The sequence below is a fragment of the Falco cherrug genome, chromosome 12 (genome assembly GCF_023634085.1).
Source record: "Falco cherrug isolate bFalChe1 chromosome 12, bFalChe1.pri, whole genome shotgun sequence".
NCBI classification, from domain to species: domain Eukaryota; kingdom Metazoa; phylum Chordata; class Aves; order Falconiformes; family Falconidae; genus Falco; species Falco cherrug.
Window position 1 is genome coordinate 26,824,879 of NC_073708.1, and position 25,111 is coordinate 26,849,989.

At 38.1% G+C, this 25,111-nt stretch overlaps 1 protein-coding gene across 10 annotated transcripts in view; it reads right to left on the reverse strand.

Annotated features, from left to right (window-relative positions):
• LOC102050576 (BEN domain-containing protein 5) overlaps positions 1-25,111 on the reverse strand; it is a 965,017-nt gene that overhangs the window by 360,194 nt on the left and 579,712 nt on the right. For 5 of the 10 annotated variants that reach the window (XM_055724202.1, XM_055724201.1, XM_055724207.1 and 2 more), the window contains 3 exons: positions 12,108-12,241; positions 10,023-10,398; positions 3,619-3,767 (listed from right to left, as the gene is read on the reverse strand). The exons of 2 other annotated variants lie outside the window; for them this stretch is intronic. In XM_055724202.1, the coding sequence (XP_055580177.1) occupies positions 3,619-3,767; positions 10,023-10,398; positions 12,108-12,241 (659 nt within the window). Of the gene's footprint in view, positions 1-3,618; positions 3,768-10,022; positions 10,399-12,107; positions 12,242-12,994; positions 15,204-25,111 lie in introns of those variants that run through there. 3 more of the 10 variants (XM_055724208.1, XM_055724203.1, XM_014280866.3) reach the window with 3 other exon arrangements.

Here is a 25,111-nt window from a genome sequence, read left to right on the forward strand (position 1 = left end):
CCGGATCTCTACCCCAAGACTCCAAGTGCTCCAGACTTAAGATGAATGCAGGACATGAATCCAAGCACCATCCTTAGGCTGCCGCTACGTATGTTTGAGCTGATAGTCCTGATAACCAGGACACCATCAAGGGAAATAACTGCACTAGTAATCAGCACGGGTCTGACATGAGTGCAGCCAGGATGCAGATGCTGGCCCAGTGCGGAACCACGGAGAATACTCTGCACCTTGTACGTCTATGCTCCTAACTCCTGGAGCACAGTGCAGACACCTGAACTACCTCTGCACACAGAAAGCTTTGCTCACATGGTGTTGAACGTCATTCAGTTGAACCCACATTTGCTCATCATCCATAACAAGCTAATGAGTGACCTAGCTGTTTAATTACTGGTAGGAGTTCACTGCATTGGAAAGGAAGAAGACAGAACTTACTTTCTCATAATCCGTAAAAGTGTAAAATACCAAAAATATGTACCAATGGGATTGTTAAATTCAGGTTTCATAAAATCAGGATGTTCTTTCTGTCACACTAATGCTTTAATAAAAACTTGCTGCCTCCTCAAAACTAAAAAAAACCCCTATGAACAAAATTCTATGGTAAAACCATATTAGAAGACTGTTTGCCTTAACTGTTTTGCTTTTAGTTTTCATGGTTTTACTCCTTTCATGTGGCATTACATAAACTGTGCCTGCTACTCATACAGATCTGAACAGTATCACGTAAAGTCCCACTAAACGCAATGAAAATTGGACAAAGCTACTGTAAAATTTTATATACCCATAATTTTACTGCCTGTATTCAATCAAATACCATTTTTCCTTTAAATGGAAGCCTGCTTTAATTATTAATGAGGGCTATAACCTGAAGAAATTTTTTATTACGACAGCATCCTTCAAAAGCAACTAGTTGTTTAAAAACTTAAACAGAAAAATATGAATGGTTTGGCTACCAGCTATGTTACAAAAAACAAATGAAAATGTCTAACTTCCTCAAAGTATAAAACCATAAAGCAAGCTGCCTCTCCTGCAAAATCTTCTATACTAAAGGGATTCTAACAAGCTTTTCACAAGTCTGCGTGATATTTAGATTTTGTAATGGACAGAAATGGAACTAGTGATAACCACAACATGAACACCTCTTTTTTTCCCCTTCCTTCTCTGTTGTTGAGCATCTTCATAATTACTTTAAAAAAATTCACACTTTTTCGCTGCTCTTTACTTCTTTTGTAAGACAACTTCAATCAGACTGAGCAGTCTGTGCTCAGAAAACCATCACATAACAATTATAATTCAGTTATTCTGATCTTGGAATAGTCATCTGTAAAAATGAGTGTTAAGTTAGTTAGAAAATAACTAAGATTATGAACGTTGTGCATTGCCAAATTTTTGATGTCTGCATTATGCTAATTGTAGCAACTGCTGTATTTGATCAAAAACCTGATTCCCCTCTGCCAAAATCAGGGTTTCTGTTTGCTAAAGATTGTTTAGCCTCTTAAGTACAAAATTATTCATTAGCTTTAAGTTACTTTAAAGAAAACAACAAGTTACAGGAAGAACTTTTAATATTTATGTTTCAGACAGATCATCTCTTAACCAAACATGCCTCATTTAATAAAAAAAGTTATCACTTGTATGAAACACCTATGGTAACAGCAACTACGTGACAGCCAGCCACAGAAATCTTATGTCTCTCTTTTTCTATTTCTAGCACTGTTATGGCAAGGAATTTAATCTGCCCGTGTCTCAGTTTACCTCTCCGTGAAACTGGCCCGGTACTGTTTCCTATTACTCCCAAAGCTATGGGAAGCTTACTGTACTCCAAATTCAGAAGCCATTTCCTTCTTGCTGGAAGAGCTGCCCTATGGGCCAGACCCTTGGCTTGATGAAATCAATGGGAACTTTACCCCCAATTTCAGCAACTGCAGGATCAATGTTCAAGTACAATGCAACAGAAACAGCAAATTCAAAGCAATGCTCACCAACATAACTGTGCTAACACATGCAACGTATCTAAAATGCATCTCAGATGAACCTTTTTCTTTCTTTTTTTTTTTCTCCTTTCTTCTTTTCTTTTCTTTAAATGAATGCCATAGGCTCTTTTTCAGTAACTCCATTCTCCCTCTGGAGAAGAGAGATTTATCTGCCTTAAAAGAATCCTACAAAGATCAAATCTGATGCCACAAAGGGCAAGATTTCTAAAAAAGTATTTCAACTACTCTAGTGGTGCATGTCAATAAAGGAATAGAGAAAAAAAGGCATAAATAAGGAAAACTGAAAAATAAACCACCGCCCTCCAACACTCTAAATACATTCTTAGTTCACATTTCTGGCATCTGAGCTGGCTGAAGCCCCAGTAAAACACAGAAACTTAAGAAAAAAAATTACAAAAAGAAAGTTAAAGAAAGATTAATATTTATAAAGACAGAGAAAACTTCAGCAACAGAAGTATCAAGAAGCTGGCAGATGAAATAAAGGTGCAGGAAAAGCTGCATACAAACACTAAAGGACATGCCCTGTCCCACAGACCTTAAGTGGAAAAAAAGGAGATAAACCAAACTCACAGTCATGCGAGGTTTTCATTGTGCAAATATACAAGCAAATGACATATGTTAAATATACTAGGCAAGAAAAGCTATATGAACCAAATACCTGTCAAACTACCAAGTTTATACTATTTTTCACACACATTTCATCCTCCACAGTTATGTCAAATTCATCTTCAATAATGACAGACACTTGTGCAGTCACTCTTATAACACAAATCTGAAAATGTAGTATTTCATGCTATTCTAGCAGTAATTCCACTATATGCCAAAACTGAAACGGACATTTCCTCCTTAAAGGTTCTCAGATTATGGTACCAAATGCATATGTATCCTAAGAAACAGGATCTGCATAGGCAGTTCTGAAGAACATAGTTTTGTAAAAGAAATATAATGCTTATTTCATGATAATGGCAGCAGCTGTAAAGGCAGGCCTCGGCAGATGAGTGAACAATGTGTTGAACATGCTGAAGTCTGAAAAACTATCAGTCAGGTTCTGGCAAACTGTAGCTAGCTGGTATCTCACCAACTTTATAGGAGTGTCTGGAAAGTAGCACTACATCAGTTCAATTCAGTGGCAGATTCAAGGGAGCCAATTTTAATTCCAGGGTTCATAATTATCTACTGGACTCCAATTCAACCAAAACATGAAAGCTTCTTTGCAATATGACTACAGCACATTAAAAACATTAAAGACCTTTCAGGAAAAAGTACTTCTGTTAAATAGACTAATGTAACTTTGTAATTCGGGTTATTAGACTTTGGTCTCTATTTGGTAGATTTACGTATGTCACCAATTGAAGACTATGCCAATTTGCTTGTGTATGCATATTTAATAATTATGTTCCTTGTGCTGCACAGCATTCAATGCTCTCATCACTGAGGATAATTTTCTATGCTGTTCATAATTGTGTAATTTCATAATTTTCCTCAGCATAATAGCATACCTTTATGAAAACTGAGGAAGTTTGTATAAGCTGCCACTATGCAAAACCCCTGAGATCAAGAAAATTCCACAAGAAAATCATCTGATGGACATTTACGCATTATTCATGCTATATTTAATTTAAAATACCTTTCCATTCTCGAGAATATACTTGTCCATTACTGGAACGGGGGCAGGATAGTACGTTGATGTATTTGCTTCCTCACTGAAGGTCTTCTGTACCTCAGGTTCAGGCTCAATTGATTCTGGTTTTACTTTTTCAAGCTCAATGGCAGGTCCTAGACAGTTAAGAAAAGAGAGCTGTCTGCTATCCCAGAGAATACGAAATCAATCACTTCATCACCCATGGTTAGCATAAAATAGCACATTAGTCATGTTCATTTAAAGTTAAAAAGAGTCTAAACCAAAATCCTACTTCTGAACGTCAACAAATAAAAGTAGGATAAGTAACTCTGCTTTATAAACATTAATTTTTTTAGTTTTAATTTAAATGTTTGATTTTATTATTAAAGCATATGGACAATTACAGATATGGGTAAGATTGCTTAATGCAAACTATGGAAATCATGTTAAAATGACACTGAAATAATAAACCAAAAGCAACAATAGTAATTCTTCAAATAAGAATTACTTAGTTGCATAGAAACCTGCATAATTTACTGTGATAATTACATAAATTATCCGTATAGAATTACAAATTTTATAGAAATATGAAATATCTTTGGATATAACAGAGGTATATTAAAAATAGTGAGGATGGACAGAAATGCTATAAAGGAAACAGGCTTAGGCTACTTATGCTAAAGTTTCATGCATAGAATGAGTGCCCAAGGTTAAAAAAAACCCACATAAATTAGAATTTTGATTGTCCAACCCATCCAACACACTGATTTTTATTTTTAATGTAATCAACAAAAATCAAACACAGTTTAAACAACAGAATACTATGAAGCACACGTTTGAGGCTTCAAAGGAAGACAATTATTTTGTCAGTCATCAACTTTTCTTTTCCAGATCAAATTTATAAAGTGTTCCTAAAAAGACAGAAGAACAAAATAAAATAATTTGTGGACCGGATTTCATCATTCCATTCATTGCAGCAGTTACACCAGAAGTCTAGGAACAGGCTATGGCCCCAAGCCTATCATTGTGTCTTGATGTCTGTCTCTAGGATCACGAGAAGCTCCAGCAGTCACTGAAGTTCCACGCAGGGATGGCGGTTCGTTAACACAGCAAGGTTGCCAGCTTAGACCCTGGACACCACAGTCATCAGCCACTTCAAGAACTACGAGGATGAACTCACCAGGTTGGTGCTGGGAGCACCGCAGCACTCTGTAGCCCAACCCTGACATCTTCAACAAACACCAATTCAACACTCTGGTCAGAGTTACGGTTCAGCACCCCTCCTCAGTGTTTGCGTGGCAGACCGAGCCCTGAATGGATCTAACTCTGCAAGCCAGGCTGACACCAGAACTCAGGTCTTGAGTCACATATCTTAAATATTTAGTTCCTGTACCTGGAACAAGCAAAGCATTCATTCTTCCTACTTTGTGCAGTTTCACTGAAGAGTTTATACCATGATATCATCATTTCCTCCATAGCCAGCATTTGACATTTATCCTATAGCTTATTCTACACCCAGCTATTTAGCTAGAACATTAGCTGGCTAAACGTTCTCAGCTGACTGCCACTTGACACTCAGCAACAACTAAAAGTCATCTCAGCAACTCAGACAATGCTTACTGCAGTGCCACCACCACGAGCATCTGAAGAGCCATGTGCCATACAAGCACGGCACAAACAGAGAAATCAGGACAACCACACCGTTTGCATTATAATTTCATAGTACTTTTAATAAGCACCTCTACTGTCATGCATATACGATGATAAGGCCACAGTAAACTTTCTAAACTTGAGACTGCTAAACTGATTCAGACTGGGGAAAAGACCCAGACTGGTTAACCCACCCAAAGCCTCCGTCCATCTCGGCATAGGCACACCTCAACAAGCAGATGCAGGCATGTAATAGACAGCCTGAACTTAGGAAGTGATCATTTAGCTGGTACCTAAAGTTCTTCAAAGTGCTATCTTAGCCCTTCTTATGCTTTGAAAGTCACTTTGAGAAGACACCCAAGTACAACCACCTTCTTTCATATTTACCTCAGTTTAAACACTTTCACTATTTGCCATTTAGAAGTCTTTTACTGTTTTGTTTATAGTTATATATTGACACAGCTGGGATTTGGTTTCCGGAGTTCCCCAAGAAGAACAACCGATTAAAGTCCGCGACAAACATAGTTCTAACAGGTCAGAAAAGCCTCTATTGCAATTCGTGCCTTACTGCTTGCTTAGAAGTCACCAACAGAAAGCCTTTTAGATGTCTTCTTTTGTATTCTACCGATATTTTTTTTCTTTCTGAACAGAAATGTGCCTCTGATTAGGCAGTCTTCACAGCTGCTTTCACCAGCTACTAAAGACTGCATTTTCAGCCCAGCATGTTGTGAATTAGACACACAACCTGCGTTATTGTCTTACTGCTAATGGGAGTTGTGTGCCCAATTGACCACGCAGCATGCTCTAAAAGTTTCTCCTCTCTGTAGCTCTCATGCTCTGCATTTTATTTTAAATATGACGAAGGGAACATACAAAAATATATGCCACTAACTAAAGGCTCAACAATGATAGTACTTGCATAATATGGATCATTAAAAAAAAAAAACAAACAACCAAAAAACAAGACAGTTCTTCAGAATGTAAAAAGAAAAAAATGTTTTATTGCAAAGTCCTTCTCTTTCTGACTGTAAGGTTTCCATAATATATGAGAGGCCAGCAACTTCAAATGAAGGATGAAGAGGTAGGTGGCTTCCCTTCACCACTTCTTTTCCTAAAAAATGCATCTTAGGCTACAAGCTATTCAAAAACTAGTAAATAAGTCAAAATAACTGATAAAGTGGTCAATATACATTTGTAAGCAGCAAGCTCGTTTTCCACATGGTCTACCAGAATTTGAATGCAAACAAGAGGAGTCTGAGAGGTGGTAATATTACATATATGGTACTTCCTGTACTTGTACTTGATAGAAACCTTGCACTTTTTCTTTTTTTTTTTTAATATCAAAAAACCAAACAAATCTAGAAAAGCTGATAATAGTAACTCCTTACATGCAGTACACCACATATACCATTTTGTTCTCCCTATTCTGGTGTCAGTCCCCCTACACTGTAAACTGGATCACTGTAATTAAACTGGGATTAAAAATAACCACCTGGGGGGCTGTGCGTGCGTTGATGAATGAATGTTTATGAATGAAAGCGAATACACTTCCTGGCTTTAGAGCAACGCTAATTCTTACCAATACAACATGAAAATGAAGTATTTATCAGGGAGTGAACAACACCCAAACATTATCCCTGATACAACTTCACTACTTCTGGCCATACACAACCATAGTAAACTGCATAGATCTTACCCTGCAGACAACTATGTTTTTAAGATGTTATTGAAATTCTTATCTTTTGCAATCCAAGGACTATTTAAAGTTAGGCCTACAGGGAAGAGTCAGTGATTTAATTCTCTAAATCACCTTACTCTCTATTGATTAAAAAGGCCAGATTAGTGTGTTTCCAGGTGCAACAAAACAAAGATAAACTGCAAAGGCCTACAATCACAGGGCTTCCTGATCCCAGAGCGGGTAAGGGAAAAGAGGCTTTGGCTGCACACATTCTCCCAGAAGCTCAGATGAGGGATACTGTAACCTCTTCAATGACAGTCATCTCATTTCCCCACTGCTTTGGGCCCTAGAGCCCCAGTCAAATGCCTGCCTCCTCCAGGCAGGGATCTGTTGGGCAACAGCACACCAAAATCATAAAGAAGCTTCAATATATCCCTATGGATCAGTACTGATTTCACTAATGTCATTTACCACACCTGCTTTCAAGGCTCTCTTTTAAGAGTAACTCAGTGTCACCATGGGGAAGATGAAGAACCTCACTCTTTCCACAAGAGTGGCTCAAGTTTAGTAGCAGAGATGAAGGCCTAGGTCTACTTCTCACTCAAATCAACAAGTTGATGGGAAATTAGGAGACTGAATACTTGACTGAATGTTAGCTCAAGAGGCTGTTCTATATTTGATCTGCAACTTTAAAATGGCAACAGGCACGCATTTCCCACAGCTGCAATTCATCAGCAAAAAACAGCTGTCATCTCATGCAAAGAAATCAGAAGTCTCCAAGGTGAAACAGAAATGCAATTAGTTTGCATTAAGTCCAGCCTGCTGGAAGTACGGCGTAACATAAATTACATGTAATTTGAAACTCTAGGTTTAAGAGATTGCTGCAGCAACTGAAGATGAATTCAGGATGTAATCTATTTTCTGAACAATTTTCAGAGATTATTCACATTTCCAGCTTATAAATAAGGTATGGTTGGGTAAGTAAGAAAGACTAAAGAAGTCTTTATATATATATTCCTTGCCTGAAAGTAGCACTTTTTCACACTGTCATCAGGCTCTCTAATTTATAAAGTGCTGAAGATGTCTCCCTTTCTAACCATTCATAAATTTTTGTATTGATCTTTCTAGAATCTGCTTGTTTCTCGACTGTGAATGAGGCTACAAGGAAAGGCAATCGAGTAATCAGTGGTTAACACATTGACTCTTGGGAAACACACACCCTGTGACAGACACAGCCAGTAAGGCCAAATTCTACCTTTGCTATCCATGAAAACTTTCATAGAAGCAATAACAACAAGAGATTTTTCTGGAAGTTACTTATAATTCATATTTGTCCAGGTACGTGACTAAATTTAAAGACCTTGTCTTCAACATAATCGAGATTGATTTTCAGTTGTAAAGCAGGTGCCAGACTGATGCAATAGCAATTCAAGCCAAGTATTTAGAGAAGATTCAGCTTTTTTTCCAAGAGGTTTTGTTTGTTTTGGTTTGTTTGTTTGGGGTTTTTTTTTTGGGGGGGGTGTCTTTTTTTTTTTTTTTTCCTTTGGCTTCCAAGGTCTCTGATTCAGCTCAAGTAAGAAATGCATCCCTTCTTTCTTAAAGTGAAAGAAACAAGACAGAATTCAGAAGCTGTCTTCATTTCATTGCTGGTCTCACCACTCAAACTGCTGTCAAGTCTACCAACTAAATTGGTATTTTATGCTGTTCAGCCCCATTGCCTACTAACATCTGGCTGGTGCTCCATTCACATAAATTCCAGCTAACTACTTGCAGATGAAGAAACATCTTTCCATCCAAGGAAAATTTTAGAAAGCTCAGTGGAATCTACTGCCAACCACATTGTGTTTTTCAGACTGTGGAAACCTTGCCTATTTAGTTTTATTTAAAAAGTTAACTAGAATGTTTATAATAAGTAATGACATTTTAATTATGCACAGTGTAACAATGATGAGCATTCACAATCAAACACCCAGTTTAAATCGTCAGATGCTACTTCAAGAACCTTGCTCCAAACTTGCGGGCACGCCTTAACACATGCTACGGCACAGGCACATGCTCTCCCAGGTTCAGGTTTGTACATGAATGTAACTCAGACCCACATGCAAACTGCATGCACTCGTTCAAGTCAAGTAGAAGAGCCAATATCCAATTTACATGCAAAAATTAAGTTTCCAGGTACACAAAGGCAGACATAAGAAACAGCATGCTAATTTTGGATGCACAAATTTTAACCAAGTTTCAGTCACCGAGCAAATCTTCAACACAGCAGTACCACATTCTAATGGCAAATAAATATAAATTAGTAAAGTATTTGAAGGTATTCCAAAGGTACCATCTTCAATGAAAAGGATGAATTTTTTATTTTGTCTTTTTTTTCCCATTTATTCCAACATAACGGTTAAATAATTGTTATAAACCAAAACAAATGAGCAATTGACTCAAGATATTTAAAATTTAAATCCAAATTACACAAACCTGCATTTTGTAACACGTGTTGATAAATGGGACACTACTATAAATTAACAATCCATTATTTTTCAAATAGCATGGCTGCTTAAAGCCACTGCTAAGAAGTTCAGGAATATATCACATTCTAATGAGCGACTAATGGGAAGAGGGGGGCAGAAAACGGAAGGTAACACAGTCACATAACAATAAACAAAATCCCTAACTGAAAAGGATAAAATAGTTTTAGCCCAAATATTCACTCCACTGCCCTTTCTTTCTTCTTCTTTTTTTTTTTTTCTCCTTTTTAAACTGGAACATATTGGTATATTTTGCAGATGACGCTTTATTATCTTTTTCAGCATATACTGGAAGGTCAGAGACTCTTCAACACAGCTGCTTAAAATGAAACTCTGATTCAACCACACCAGCACAAAGACCTCCACTATCATTAAAGAAAAACCCAGACGTACATAGCATACAAATTCGACACATATTGTACAGCCACAGCAGAAAACCCTTTTAACATTCAATGTCCAGTTTAACAACCAGTGTTATTCTTCAAGTACGTCTCCATTACTATTGATCACACTTGAAAAATTCATTAAAACTAGTCCCATTTAAGTCCAGCACTTACCACTACCTAGTCTTAGAAGCAGTACATCCTGGAGCCTCCTGTTCAAGTCTCTGAGCTCTTTCATTTCTGACACGAGTGCCCCATACTCCTTTAGCTTCTTTGCCTGTTGCACAAGCTGTCTGCGCGTTCTCTCAAGCTCCTGTTGAATGTGTCTCATTTCTTCTTGTTGCTGTTGGTAACTCCTCAGCAATTCTTCATACAGAATCCGAGGAACTACAGCATCGTCCATGTTGTTCATGCCTTCCGAAGTCTCCATAAAAGCCTCCTCAGGGCTGGAAGTATTACTGAGACTCATCCCATTCTGTTTTTCAAGGCGAGCAACAACTGCTTCAATGCTTTTGTGTGTACCTTCACTTTGTTTCCTCCCATCTTGTCTCTGCATGTTACAATAAAAAAATTTTTAAAAATTAGGAGAGCAGTAAGATGTAGTAAATTTAAAATTCTACAGACTTGGGAAGTGTTAATATTCTTGTTTTCCAAAAAAAGCAAGACAAAGTCTGCCTGCAAAAATGTTTTGCCTAACAGATTCTTGTGGATATGCATCATAACTACCATGCACGTGAAACTCCGCTAAATGCATTTACAAACTTCTGAGGCAGTTAAAGGCCTGCCTTTCTGCATTTGCACAACACTTGCAAGCTCAGTGTATATAGGTCACTTGATTGCATATGTAAAGAAAATTAATTTCTTTTAAAAAAGTGGATCTGGATCTCTCTTCCTTTAAAGTTTACCCCTAACTTTTAGATTTCTGACGACTGATTTTCTGATAAGTAAGAGAAAGAATCAACTACGCGCTACGCTCATCACCTGTAACATCAGAGATAAAAGCAGCGTACCACACAGAGCTGTTCTGTGAACAGAGGGCTTGTCCTTCCCACACTTTGGGAGACAAAACTCGATCTCTGACAGAGGAATAGTTCTCCGACTATTCCTGTAGCATATTCCCCCAACTGCCTGGTGCAAGTGAATGAGTTAACGCTATCAGCAAACACTGAAAAGGAACTTGAAAACACAGAAGTTGGAGACAGAGCATATCACCCAGCCTCACCTCCCTCATCAACTGATTCCTTCTGTATCAGTACTGCATTGCAGAGGCTTCATGTCCTTAGAACTCTCAGCAGAAATTTACCTTCTTACCATCTGCACAAACCCTACAAATTAAAGCGCACCTCTTTTCTTGGGCCCCAACAGTGGTATTAAAATGTGACAGCATGGCTAAAAGTCACTAAGTTTTATTGGCCAAATATGGAAAAAGCATTTGAACTTCCAAGCAACTGCAAGGAAAGCAAATGTAGCTCATAGTTTAGAGACAAGAAGCTGACACTATCAGTTCCCATACCACAATATCCATGAGTAATGTGGCAGAAAATGAGATTATTTGATGTTATGCCTGCTCCACGCATGCTCTAAAAAAAATAAATAATACAAAAAAATATGCTGGCCCACCATAAAGAAATGTACTAGTATCATTCCTGCAGCTGCAAAACACATGAAGCCACAGAGCAGTATTTTATTCTGAAGGTTGGCAGACTTTTAAAGAAATCATTTGATATAAAAAAATAAATACATTTACATAGTGGGTTTCTGGCATCTAGACCTAAAAAGGCAACTGGCAGTTACAATGGAGGGATGCAGTCCTGTCAATTTGTCTTCTCATCTACTGCTGTAGTTGGGAAGCCTCAGAGCACCCCTTCCATTCCAAACAAGCAGCGCGCAATAGGTCACAAGTGCCACCGAGAACAGCTGCTCGACATTCACGTAACTGGTGACTTTTTAAAGCATTCTGAGCCAAAGTGGAAAAGCATTGTTCCAAAAATCTCAAATGGCAATGGCAATTAAACTCTGCAGACGGTATAAGCAGGAAAACGTTCGATTGCACATAAATCAGGTTTTAAAAATACCCCACCCCCCCACACACAATTTGACCCAATTTCACCAAACACAGTGTTTTAAGGGGATCAAAAGCAGGCCTGGAATTCTTAAGCTATGACGTCTGTATATGCCCCAAGCACTTCCAAAAAAAAAAAATTAAAAAAAAAAAAAAAAAAAAGAGAAGGGAAAAAAAAAAAAGAAAGACTTCAGTACCTTACTGTGTCTAAGCTCCACATCTTCTTCCCCATAATCTGTAACCTCCCCAGCTTCTTCTACGTGATTGAGAGAGAGTTTGGGGATTTTAATTTTCTTCTGCATCACACTGTTCTCAAGGTCAGTTTTGTCCTCTAAAATGTATATTAAAAATAAAATTTTGTTACATTAATCAGTGTTCTTACTTCCAAATACTACATGACTTAGGCAAGACCAGTTAAAAAAAACAGAACCAAAAACTTCCCATGCTTCAATCCCCTCATGCTATGATCAAATTATCCATGGTATAACTCAACTGATGCCCACTAGCAATTCTAGAGTTTCAACCGGGGATCAATCTGGCCAAACACAAGAATAAATACTGTAAAATGCCAAGCTAAATTCATGTGAGTGATCAAAAGTGTCAATGAGTAGCTTGTACTATCACAAAAACAAGAGTTAAAGACGCTGTAAATAAAACGATTTCCTAAAAACGATCTGTGTTGCTCTAAATTATATTTACCAACAGTACTTTCATATTCATAACTGGTTGCCGCAGTTCAAACTCTGCTTTGGTTTAAAGTGAAAATAAACTTGGTAATTCATCCTATACTCTACCATCATCTGTCAGCAGTACAGATCTATTTGCACACATGGCAGATGCTGCTGTTCTGCAAAGTGCAGGGCTGGAAAAGGGGATGCTGCAGGATAAGTTGAAAGGGCATCACAGAAAAGTTGTGTATAGACCAAAGCTGCAACAAAATTACTATACTACACCTGCTTCATTAGTTGACGGTACTAATTATTTTCATTTAGATACACAAAGCCAATAAATGGTTATATTAATCTTTGAATCTCATTTAAAAATTGAAGCAAAATATTTTCAAGACTGAAACATTCTAACATACCTCAGGACCAAGCATTTCAAAACATTATTCTCAAAATAACTTGGATATATTTTAATATTACTGAAAAGGTGCAGATGGGACAGGGAATCAAGAGTACAGTCTCCCCAAATGTGCCTGTGATCCGTAAAACTCCTGCAGAGCAGACAAGGTCTTAAAAGATTCACAAGCTTGGCTACCTGTTCAAGACATTGACAAGGAGAAATGCATTTAAACTCTAAACTGTTGTCTTTGTACATTGAAAGCTTATGAATAAGAAAACATTTTGAATCTTTTTATCCACCTGCAAACTGTATTTCACAAAGTGTCCCATGAATATTTTTGGAAGTGCCAATGAGGATGGCATTTCTGAGTGCTCTAGTTGCATTGACTTTTGCTTTCTCAAATTAGCGTCTCTCCACAGGACCTCAAAATGGTTCGTGTTGACAGTGTAGGAAAGGGAAACAAAGGTAAATCACTGTTTAATGAGGAGCAAGGCATTCATTAGAAATGAATTACACAGATGAATGCAATTCATTTTGTTACAGATAGAAATGGATCTCTTGTAGGCAAATGGTGATATTACAGCCCAAGGCTATGTAAAGAGAATAGGCACAGAACATGCAGAATAAGATATTAGACAACCTGAAATGAAATGCAGATGGTAGCAATAAATACTAAGACAGATGCAGAAAGAAACAGATAAACAACAAAAAACAACTAGGCTTATTTTAGATCATTCTCCATTCCCCAGAGCATCACGGATGCTTATCCCAGTAAAACAAAAAGGCAATCCAACTGTTTCAGTTTTGAAAAATAAACCCCTATGTTTTCATTTATCTACAAAACGTCAGTTCATCAGAAAAGTGAGATAACCCAATTCTACTGTCAGAGAGAAGAGAAGAAAATACGGGAGCCCTTCCTAGAAAAAATAAAAATTTACAGACTAAAGGACAGACCGATAGGTATTGGTATCTTCTTGGAAGGACAGAAATTTAAGAATAAATCCAGCCATACTGAATGGGGAAAAAAGCCACCAAACCCACCCATCAACTTTTTCTGTGACTATGTATTTTGGGGTATCTGATAGACTGAGGAATCCTTTACTAAAATATGTTCTCACAGTTCTTTAGACGACAAGCAGCACATACATACTGCAGAGCCAGATTCTCTAGACTGCTTTGCCAACTCATGTTCCACAGAACATGCAGATGAACTCCTCCTACATTTAAAGAATGCAGATCAGTTTCTATGCTCTGAAATAACCCTTGGCCTCACAACAAGATGGACACAATCCAATTACTTCACATAGTTAAAAAAACCTGTCTGTTGGCAACTAGCTGAGGTCACCAGTAGCCAGAACCCCATGCAAACTAGAAACATAGCCTTCCTTCCCATGGCCAGGGAAAAGCAAGCCTTGACACACTCATGGAAGGTGGTCACAGAGGAGTAAGTGAATGCGCAGACTACAGTGGAAGTCAGGAAATCCTTTCTGATGAATAAACCAACATTAAAATAAAAAATTTGGAAGAACAGAAATATTTATCTGTTGATTTTAGCTTTTTAAGTCAATTCATAAATGTTAGGAGCACATTTTACGGACTGAACGACAGAAATGAAAGAAAACAGTTTGGGGTCAAAGAAAACAATGCACATCAACGGAACTCTTCATTCTCTACACTCCCAAATTCTCAGTTTGCCTATGAAATTTATGTTTGCAAAACTTCACTGGTGGACTGCAGGTAAATGTTTGTTTATATACCTCCTTACAAATGCTCTAGTTTGTACATTATTGGTATGTAACTATCAACACTGTTCTCTTTCATGTTTGGCAAATCTCTTCATTTGACTTTTTGATTTTACTGCTTACCCTGTAAATAAACCAGTAAGTTGAAGAAAGGAACTCTTTTATCCCCATACCAAATTTGAAGAAACAATGGTGAAAATGAGTTTGTATAAGTTATAGCTCAGGAAATTTCAGTCAATGAACAATTAACTTTATGTTCCTCCGCCTTCCAACAACAATATATGTAATATTTTCTTACATATGCTCTGCTCTTTGTAGGCCTACTTATGCCTGACACAATTCATCCAGTGTGTTGAATATGAAAAGGCCTTTTGTTTTTCTTTCTTTTTTTTTAAAAAAAAGCATTTCTAACCTCTGTTGTCTTCTGCATTAGCTGCAGATAGAACCAGAAAAATCTCATTCTGAATTTGAGACTAATGCTGGAGTAATGGCTCTTGTTCTGTAAATATTAAAGGAATTTGGGAAGGGGTGGGAGGGAGAGGGGAAACGAGGGGCGGGGGGGGGGGGGGGGGGGGGGCGGGGGGAGGGGTAGGAGAAACATGCATTTAGAGCAGTTCTTAGGACTCTCCCTGTCTGCTGTTGTGCCAGCCTACAAAAGAGAGGTACAAAAGAAGAACCCAGCAAAAAGCAAAACACACATGATCTTGAGCTGCAGGAAAACCAAGATACCAACCGAACAGCTGGACAAGATGCAATAGGCCTAAAGCTACAGAGCATGCCAGGACAGAGAGAAGGGCAGCCCTGGAAACATTGTGGCTCAGCGCCTGGCTTTGTAATAAACCCAATCATCTGTCTGGACTTTGTCCCTAGTCATTTAAACCTTGCTACAAGTTAAAAATTACACCTTTCCTTAAGTGCCCATGATCAGCTTGTCATAAAGTTGTGCCTATTCTTTTTCCTATATATGGAATAAGCGGTTCAGTGATACCAGCTATTGAGAACTAGCGCTTAACACACCTAATTAGGTACTTGTAGCAAAATATGCAGGGTAGAAGAATACAAAAATACAATACAAGAACAGGCATCATTGATTCTCTCTGTTCTTTAAGAGCGAGCGTTCTGGAAGACACATGTAAATTAGGAAAAATTGCTTTTGTGCACAGAAGCCATAATGCCAGACAGAGAACACACTATTCCGTGATTCAATGCACAGAATAAAGCATGCTGGAATAACTGTGCTCCAGGAAAAGGTCAGACTTGAAGCAATCTTGCCAGTCAACGCCACAAGGTATGGGGCTCAAGAGCCAGTGCACATGACAGCATCCCTCCCCACACAGCCACCTACCAAAGCTTTTGGGTAGTAAGAAGACAGCGAACTGCTGAGAAATTTGAGAGTGGCTGGGAAGACACTTGGCCTCAGCAGTGATGAAAGAAAGAAAACCAAAAAAACAACCTTGCATTAGAGAATCTGTATCAACTAGCAAAGGATAAACTGTTCCTGGAATGTTTTCTTCAGTCAGGCCTTGGTTTCAGTGTCAGGATGGGTGGATCCAGGCAAAAAGGTAAAAGATTTAAGTCTAGAGCAGCAGAGAACTGAAGCAGACAAAGCGACCAACAGGGCAGGAAGCAAGTTGGTTAAATTCAAGGAGAAACGTGTCAGTGCTCTAAAATTGAAAACCCTATCACGGGATGTATAAAAAAACCTATGGAAATCTCAGAGTCTCCTTAAAACATCTCTTACTTGCTAATTTAGAAAGACTGAACAAACTAATCCGTTCAAAAAGTAGTTCAAATGCTGATTTTTTTTTCCACCTTTGGAGTAAAAGCTGGAAAAATAGAGGAAGAGAACTCTGCACTCCAAATGGATGAGGGATGGCAGGTCTGGGATCAGTCCAAATAAGGGGCTTGGCAATGCTATAAATCTTACAGTAATAAAATGAAAGAACTTGAAGCAAAATTCACCCTTCCCCTAAGCTTTCAAAAAAATTCCACCCCTTGTGAAAAATGATATACTGACAGATGAAAAAATTTACCATCACCCTTCCCATTTCCAGGCATATATCCAACACATATGGACAACACCTGTAAAAGATTCCCCACACACTGCTGCACTGAACTGCTTTGCTACTGATTTAGCCAGGTTCCTTCTACAGAGCAGATAACATCACCTGCCTCAGCAGGTTGCGGATCAATTACAGTTCATAAAGTAAAAGACACTTAAGAACCAAAGCAAAAAACCCACAATCAAAGGTATACTTGGGGTTTCAAAGCAAATACACCCACCAGGTACAACAGGGCACGGAGTGCTAATTAAACACAAATTAAAAGTAACTAATATTGCTATGACTGAGAAGGAAAACAGCATGATAATACCAAAGAAAAATGAAACAAAAAAACCGCAAAAAGCCATCTAGTTTATTTGAAACTGGAAAAAAACCCAATTATAAATTACTTCCTTAGCTAACTGAATACAAACATTAAAGAAGGACTTCAACAGGAAGAACAGAAGAGATTTCAGAAAAATGTACCAATCCTGCAGGATCAGATTCAGGATACAGAGGAAGAAAACCTTGCCTCATCTGAAACATCTCTGAGCTAGTAGTACACCGGGATTAAGACCATTACCAAAGAAGAAGAAACTCAGAATGACAGTGACAGACAACACAGAACAACAAACAGCAGCAGAAATACAAAAGTTATTTGAAGAGGACAGGTGCCGCCAAACTTGATGCAGCTAAAAGGAAGGAGTGTGTGCAAAAGAGAGGTCAATGAGGTGCTGGCACAGTCAATTCAGGCTTTGGATACTATAATTTACTATATTGTTTTGCATTTTTTTGCAGACTAGAGGAGAGCTTTTTTGGAAGGACAGAAAATAAGAGGATTACAGAAATAAAACACATGGCACAGTGAAAACACTACCTGAAATATATTTAGTTAAACAAATTTAAGTGAGAAAAGTTAAGAATAAAAATGCAGAGCTGAGAGTTGCCATCATCTGGGCCAGTATCACTCCCAAAAATTTAAGAACCAAGCAGTCCTGCAACACTTCTCCAGAAAGAAAATGACAGTAATATACAAACAGGTGACTAGAAGAATGTCTTCAGAGCAAAAAGAGTGAGCAAAGAAGTCAGGGAAGAACAGTGTATCACGGAACACTGAGACAGGCAGGACCAATAAGCACGTGAAGGTGAAGACATGCTCTTAAGGAACCGGCCAAAAAGGCTGTTAAATCTTGTGAATTTCAATTAAGTGTAAAGAATAGGAAACAGAGTGAAAATAATTCTTAATCAAATTGGGAAAAGGCAAGATAGAAAGGTCTTAAACTACTGCTTGACAACTTTTAGAGATGATGGGTAAGAAGGATGATGTGCCAGAAGCCCGTGTCAAGACTGCTCACTGATGATGGAGAGAAAGCCACATCTGTTTTGTACAAAGGCACTAAAGAAGGAACAGAAAGATTAAGGAGCTGAACTCCTACAAAAGCAGAGGACAGATCTGTAGTCAAATTTCTAATTCACATGACAACGTTCAAATATTTTGTAACATTCTCCTTTTGCACGCACTCACTTATCAGCAGACTGTTCACATTCACTATCTGAGTATAAGCCCAGAGACGTCAAACCTGTGCTGCAAGAAAAACTTAAATAACCTAAATATATCTTCTTTCTTAACTTCCATTATTAATATGAAATATATTTATTAATTCAAAAGCTAATACAGAGTCTCTTCAAAAATAATTAACCAAAAGTAACATGGCTCAAAACTAATACAGCTACAAATAATTATTGTTCTTTTATTCTTTGTCAGAAACTCTTCCTTCCATTTAACTTTTACTGGTATTAGAAGAACACTTGGCTGCAGTAGAAACTGATGGAGCTGGATGATCAAATACAGACAAGACATTACACTGAGAAACAGGAAATCATGCTCTTTACAAGACTGAGGACAGTGTTAATCCTGGATCCAATATTTGCTTAAATACTGGCCATGAATAACAACCTTTGCATCTTACTGTCCCCATCTACCCCACTGAAGTGTTGTGCAGATTTGTGAATATTTGTACAATACTCAAACACAAAGGATTATAGCTATTATGGAACAACTCTCTTAATCCTTCCTGAAACAAACACAATACAATATTGCCATTAAATTAAAAAGAAGAAACCTTGAAAACAAGTAGGATGTTAAAATGCTATCCTTCAAATATTTCCTCTGTACCTACATATGAAACTGAACTATGGGAATTATGTTTCAAAAGTTTGAACATGATAAATATTTTACAAAAAGCTATTTATAATAAATGCTATTTCTTTCTTCAAAAGTTCAAAAGTTCATTTAAAAAGATCATCAATCTCAATGACAGCTACAATTTGCACTGTAAAATTATATTAGGACCAATCCCTGATTATGACTGCATGATCACAAAGGCCACAAAGCCATACAGATGTTGCCTACCAGCTATTCAGCAGATAATGCAGCAGCCTACAGGGAACACTCCAGGAAGCTTCCACAACTCTGCCCAAGGAATGAGCTTGCTATGGAAACAGTGGGTAGATTTATGCATTTTTTAGTTTATATACAAAAATTACAGCGTGGTTCAGCCTCTACTATTTTTAAAGAGTTCCTTTAAAAATAACAAATAAGTGACTGACTGGCACTTAGGTAGTCCACTGAAAAAAAAAGTTTTACCATTAAATTATGAAAAAAATCCCCTTAACTTACATTTTTCCCCTTTTCACTCCCCTGCAAATTTTAGCATATTTTAATTAGTGTTAGTTACCATAGCTACCACAACCATACTGTCTTTGAAGTCCATTTTATTAAAACTCTGAAAGTCATACTTTTACTGTATTGTACTTATACAACATGTACAAGCCTAACTGCTGTAAGTGGTGCAATGTATATACTAAGATCAAGAAAAAAAACAAGTGTAGATCACTTGTATGTCTTTATGCCATCAAAATAAATAAATGACTTCTGACTATTAGGTGAAGCAAAAAGCAAATGTAACTGAGGAACAAACAGGACGGTTAAGAAGGGTTTAAGACAAAAAAAACCCACCCCAAAACCAAAAACCAACATACTTCCAGAAGAAGCACAGTGACACAGGAAAAGAGAAAATTAAATATAAGGGTAAAATCTTGCACAGATAAATCCAACCTTTTTGGTTTTTACTGGTATTTTATCCTGCTGATGACATATAACCATCACAACTATCATAAGGGTTACTCCAAGCCACTACTTACCAGCTACAGTTTTAGAAGTTCCAAAATTTTAGTGTTGCTGCCATACAAGCTCTGTGCGAGTGTGCCATATTAAGACTACAACAGTGAACAAACATAAAAGATAAAAAAATCCCCAACCAAATCGTGCCTCTGTATAAGCCCTTCATATCTCAGAATGTTCCTACTGTAGAATTTAGAAGGGGAAAAAAAACCTCCACCCTTCATCTTAAACAAGTTAAAAATAAAACAGAAATGGATCAAACACAAAACGAGTGTGAAATTTAAATATTCTTTATGAATACTGCCACTCTCGTAGTCAGGACTATATTTAAGAGTGTGATGCAGTTTTTCTGTAACACAAAATGACTGGGTGGATCTCTGCATACAGCCAGACCTTTCACCTGATGAAAAGGCAACACAACAGTAGCATGCCAGTTAAGTACCTGACAAAGTAGGCCATACACCTTAAGTATCACAGCAGGAAGTTAAAAAAAAAATATTTTATTTTTTTTTAAATCCTAATGTGAACAAAATTACTTCACCACTGCTTAACCTGCTGGGCTTACTTTCTCTCAGTGACCACAGAGGGCTGTTGGCATGGCAAGACCTGATGCACAGGTATGGCAGAGAGAGAGCACAGTTAGGAAAAGTTGGATTTGCTGCTCAAAGGCACCGACACACAAGCTCGTCTGCAGGTACTCCAGAACTATCCCAGGAAAAAAAATATCGAACAAAGAATCTGTGAGGAACCATTACCACTACAGGAAGGCTTCCTGCAGCACTTCTTTACTCAAGGCAACACTTGGGATCACCCAAGAAGCAGCTGCAGGTGTTTTGATTTTTTCCCTGGTGCCATTTCTCCCCAGGTCCCTGTCATACAACACATGAGTTCCGTATCACGAGAGGGGTTAGACCTAGAGCTTTCTAGGAACAGTTAGCAAACACTGTCCCTCCCACAATAGTTCATTAGGTCTACAGACTGCCCTGGGAAAGGAAGTGTGACATGTGGACTACGTATGAACATGGGATGCAGCAATGGTACACAGCGGCCACAGCCATGACCTGCTCTATGTGTGCCAACTCCCCAGGCTGTCTGAATAGCACAAGGAGGAGAAGAATGCACATAGAAGCACAAGACTACAGAAATACCAATAAAAACTTTAAGTTAAATGTTATACAACAAGACAACTTCCTACATTTTGTACATACTTCACATAATCTAAGATCTCATCTTGTAAATTTTCACCTATTCCAGCACCTGACAAAGGGTCTTTCCTCCATTAGCTATCCACAGCGAAGAAGCTTGCTTCAACTTCTTAGTGTGTATCCACTCTCAATCCTAGCCAAAACTCAGTCCTAGAATTATGTAATTTAAAATTTTTCTGGGAACAGAGAATTTACATATTTCTGAAATGCACAGCAGATTATCTCACCGTAAGCTTTTAGTATGAAGTGGACTGTAACATTTTATAAAAGGGCAAGAAAGAATATGGATGCACACAGGTAGGGAATTGCTGTGAGAGTCTGATGGAGCTGCATTTGTTACAATTGTGTGGGTGAGAAATGTTGAAGGCAGAAGCTAGAGAAAACAATTATTTACTGTAGCCAAGAAAGAATGCTTCCAATTAGAAGATAGTCACTATTAACTTGCTAGCAAATGTAGCCTGCAGTAGTGAACTTTAAACCTGAGCTTCAGTTCATTCCACCTAATACTCTTTAATACCACTTTGCAAGCAAGAAAAGGCTCCAACAGGGTTGTCTAAGGATCATGCTAGCTACTATATGGTACATTTGATTATAGGCAAAATTCTGCTAGTGTCTACACGGGACAAGTGTGAAAAAGTTGCAAGTGGCACACATGTTTCAAGAAGAGGGACCAGAAAAACAACTTTTCAGCATTTTGAAGAGAGGACAGAAAAGAAGAGAAAAGGAAGGGTGTGGATGATCAGAAAGACAGACTCAAACTCTTCCTGAAAAGCTCTCTACTATTTTTGTATTCTCAACAAGACAGACCAGTTACCATGCCACCTCAAAAAACAGCTGTATAGTGAAACTCTAGTCTGCTGAGCTATATTATCCTTTCAAGAGGTAAATACAATTATTCCTTTATTACTACATAACATCAGTTACCTGTTAAACAAATGTTGAACTTGTTAAGGCACAAAACGTTCATTTTAACATGCCTTCTATGGCTCAAAGGTCTAGAACTGTCTTAGGGGTTAACCTTTCTGGTTTGAGCAGTAGTCTTTGAAGAACTTCAAAAAGTCAAAGGTTCCCAGACCAATACATACCACCGCTATCAGCAGTTCCCAACCATATGCACACAGCCTGCTGTAACACTACTACATAGTACTTCTTACTGCAGTGTTCAAAAGAAGACGGTATTTATCTTCTCAACATACCAAGTCTATCACAATTGCTTGAGGCTTGAGCATGCCTACCACACTTCCCTTTTTTTTTGGTTTTTTTCTTTCAGAATTTGTGACACCTTTACATCAGTGCCCACTCCGCTGCAGCAACAGTAACATTCCTCCAGCCATCCAACCTCAGCACAAAGGATCAAGTAATTGCTTCTAGACTTTCTCAAAGGAGGCCAGTTGTTCCATGAACTCTTTACACAACCAATGTGCCATTAAAACTTTGAACTATGGCCATGAACATGTACTTATCTCTGCATGAACTAGTTTACAAAGGTAAAAGTTTGAAAAGCATCTAAATTTCTTAAAACACAATAGGAAAGGAAAATGCTTTTCAAAAGAAAAAATTATTACTCTAATATGGGTCTTCCTCTGCTCCTTTTTTTTTGGGTGACTGGAAAGGAAAACCAAGTGGATCTGTTTCTCAGACTATGATTACCTCCCACTGTATGGACAGTGTTTGATCATGAAAATACATGTAAATAGGTGCAACGCTGCTTACTTGAGAAGCCTTGTAAATCAGCGTAAGAAAACCGTGTGTCATTCAAACTGTGAAATAATACTGTGCAGGCTCAAAAATAGGTGACATTTTTCCCCCTTGTCCTTTTTTGTTGTTTAACTTGATTTCTGTACCATGACTTTGATCCTGAAGCCTGCTCCTAATGGGGAATCCTTGGTCCAAACTGTAAATACTTGAAGTCACTGACATACTGATTCGTGCAGGCAAAGGCTTCCTTCCAAAAAATTCAAACTCAACTACGTATATTTTACATATAAAAGCAACTGTATACACATTATTTACCTTACTACTAAAGTAGGCTGGAATCCTTTAGAATGAAAAGTTCTATACTAGTATTTGAAAAGTTACTGCAGACTTCCAAAATTTTTAAACTAAAGAAGCATTTTGCATAACATCAGACTCGTGATGTTAGCCATAAAAGTTGTCATAATTTGTAAAAACAGAGCTGGTCACTATAAACCAAAAATTGTGCTAAGATGCCTTCATGTAAGATCAACTTGCCCACCCAAGGTCTTTAACCATAATAAAAACAAAACCAATATTAAAATTCTGCAGAGAAAGTGACAACTTTGAAAGTAAGTAAACCTTTGTATACAACATATGTTTAGTGCAGTTATGGTGTTTTTACACGGTGCAGGGTGGAAAGAAGCACAGAAGTAAGAAATCTTTGGTGTTCAGCTGAAAAGTTTTCCAAGCATGTATATTAGATATAATCGGATATATTGAGATGTGACAGATGTAATAAAGATAGTTGTATGTTTCTTTGAGTTCCTGGCTCAGCAGGAGAATTTCCTGTAGAAATTAAAATCTCTGGGGAGCAATTAGTGCAAATCACTAATACAGGTAACAACTCTTGTTCTCTGGAGGAAACAGCATATACTAGTTTCTTCTGGTTCAAGAGATGAAACAAAGGGAAACTGTACAGAAGAGCACTTCTCTTAAGTATGTACAGATGCTGCCTGACACAAGGGAATTGACAAGGTAGGTGTGCTTTCTCATGGAAAACTGAGGCAACCTGATAGGCTCGACGTGTGGGCAAAATGCCTATGACTAAGTATTTGTCTGAAACACTTTAGTTATGTCAAGATGAACAGGAGGAACAGAGAGGGCACTGCTGCTGGAGTTACCCAGTGAGAAAGAGAAAGGTGAAGTCTACTTGGGATGCCTCTGAGAAGAGGCCAAGCAAATCCTGAACACTGACACCACTGTCTTCCATGGATGTATCACGCAACTTCCCAGAAATACTTCGTATACCAATTCTCCTCTGCTACAGAAAGGACAGACAAAACACAGGCTGGCACAGGACAACAAAAACTTTGCAGGAGAATCCACTCTGGTAGGCTATCTTATTAGCTTTCCTGAACTCCTGGAGTTGTAAATATTCAGAAATTGGAAAAGCTTTACAGGGAAACACCAGACATGGTTGCCTGATTCTTGTTCTTTCCAGGCATCCCTTTGTGGCAGTTACTGTTAACAAGACAATGGTAAAAGTCACTGTGAGTCAGGGACCAAAGGGACCACCACCACCAGGCTGAAATGGTTTAAAGAATAAAATTAAGAAAAATACTAGTTTCATGTGACACACCAAGTTACTGTTTAGAGATGAAAACACAGAGTTGCTTTCTCAGAACTCAACACTGGACAGTGGGTATTTTTAAGCCCACTCCGTATTTGGGGAAACAGACATAACCAGGGTCTCTCCTCAACTGGAAAAGTCAGGATCAGAATGCCATGTCCTCTTTGCCACCCAGACTGACATTTCATATGGTCACCGTCATCTTTCAAAAGCCTACTGGGCCAGTCCACACCAGCCAGCAACTTGGTGCAAACAACAAACTTCCCCCTCTATGTCAACTGTGCCCATGGCAGCACGCTTGCTGCGGCTGCAAGGAAACATGCCGCCAAAGCGTCGTGAGTCGGGGACACACATTGCAGAAACACTCTCTTACAAGGGCTGAGCTCATTCAAACGGCCCAAATACGAGTTTATTTCTTAATATATGCCTTAATTGGTCCCCTTAGCTAAAAGGATATTCGTAAGTTAAACATGAAACAAACCAAACGTAGCAAAACCAAGCTTAACAAGCGTGCTATCTAAAGGTCTGGTTCCAGTACTGCCTTCCAATTTGTGAAGTCACTTAAACCAACAGAGTGGATATAAACCAGTACCTCTCTAATTTGGCAACATGCTGCCGGCCTGCAAAGGTATATAAATGACTCCATGCGCTATAAA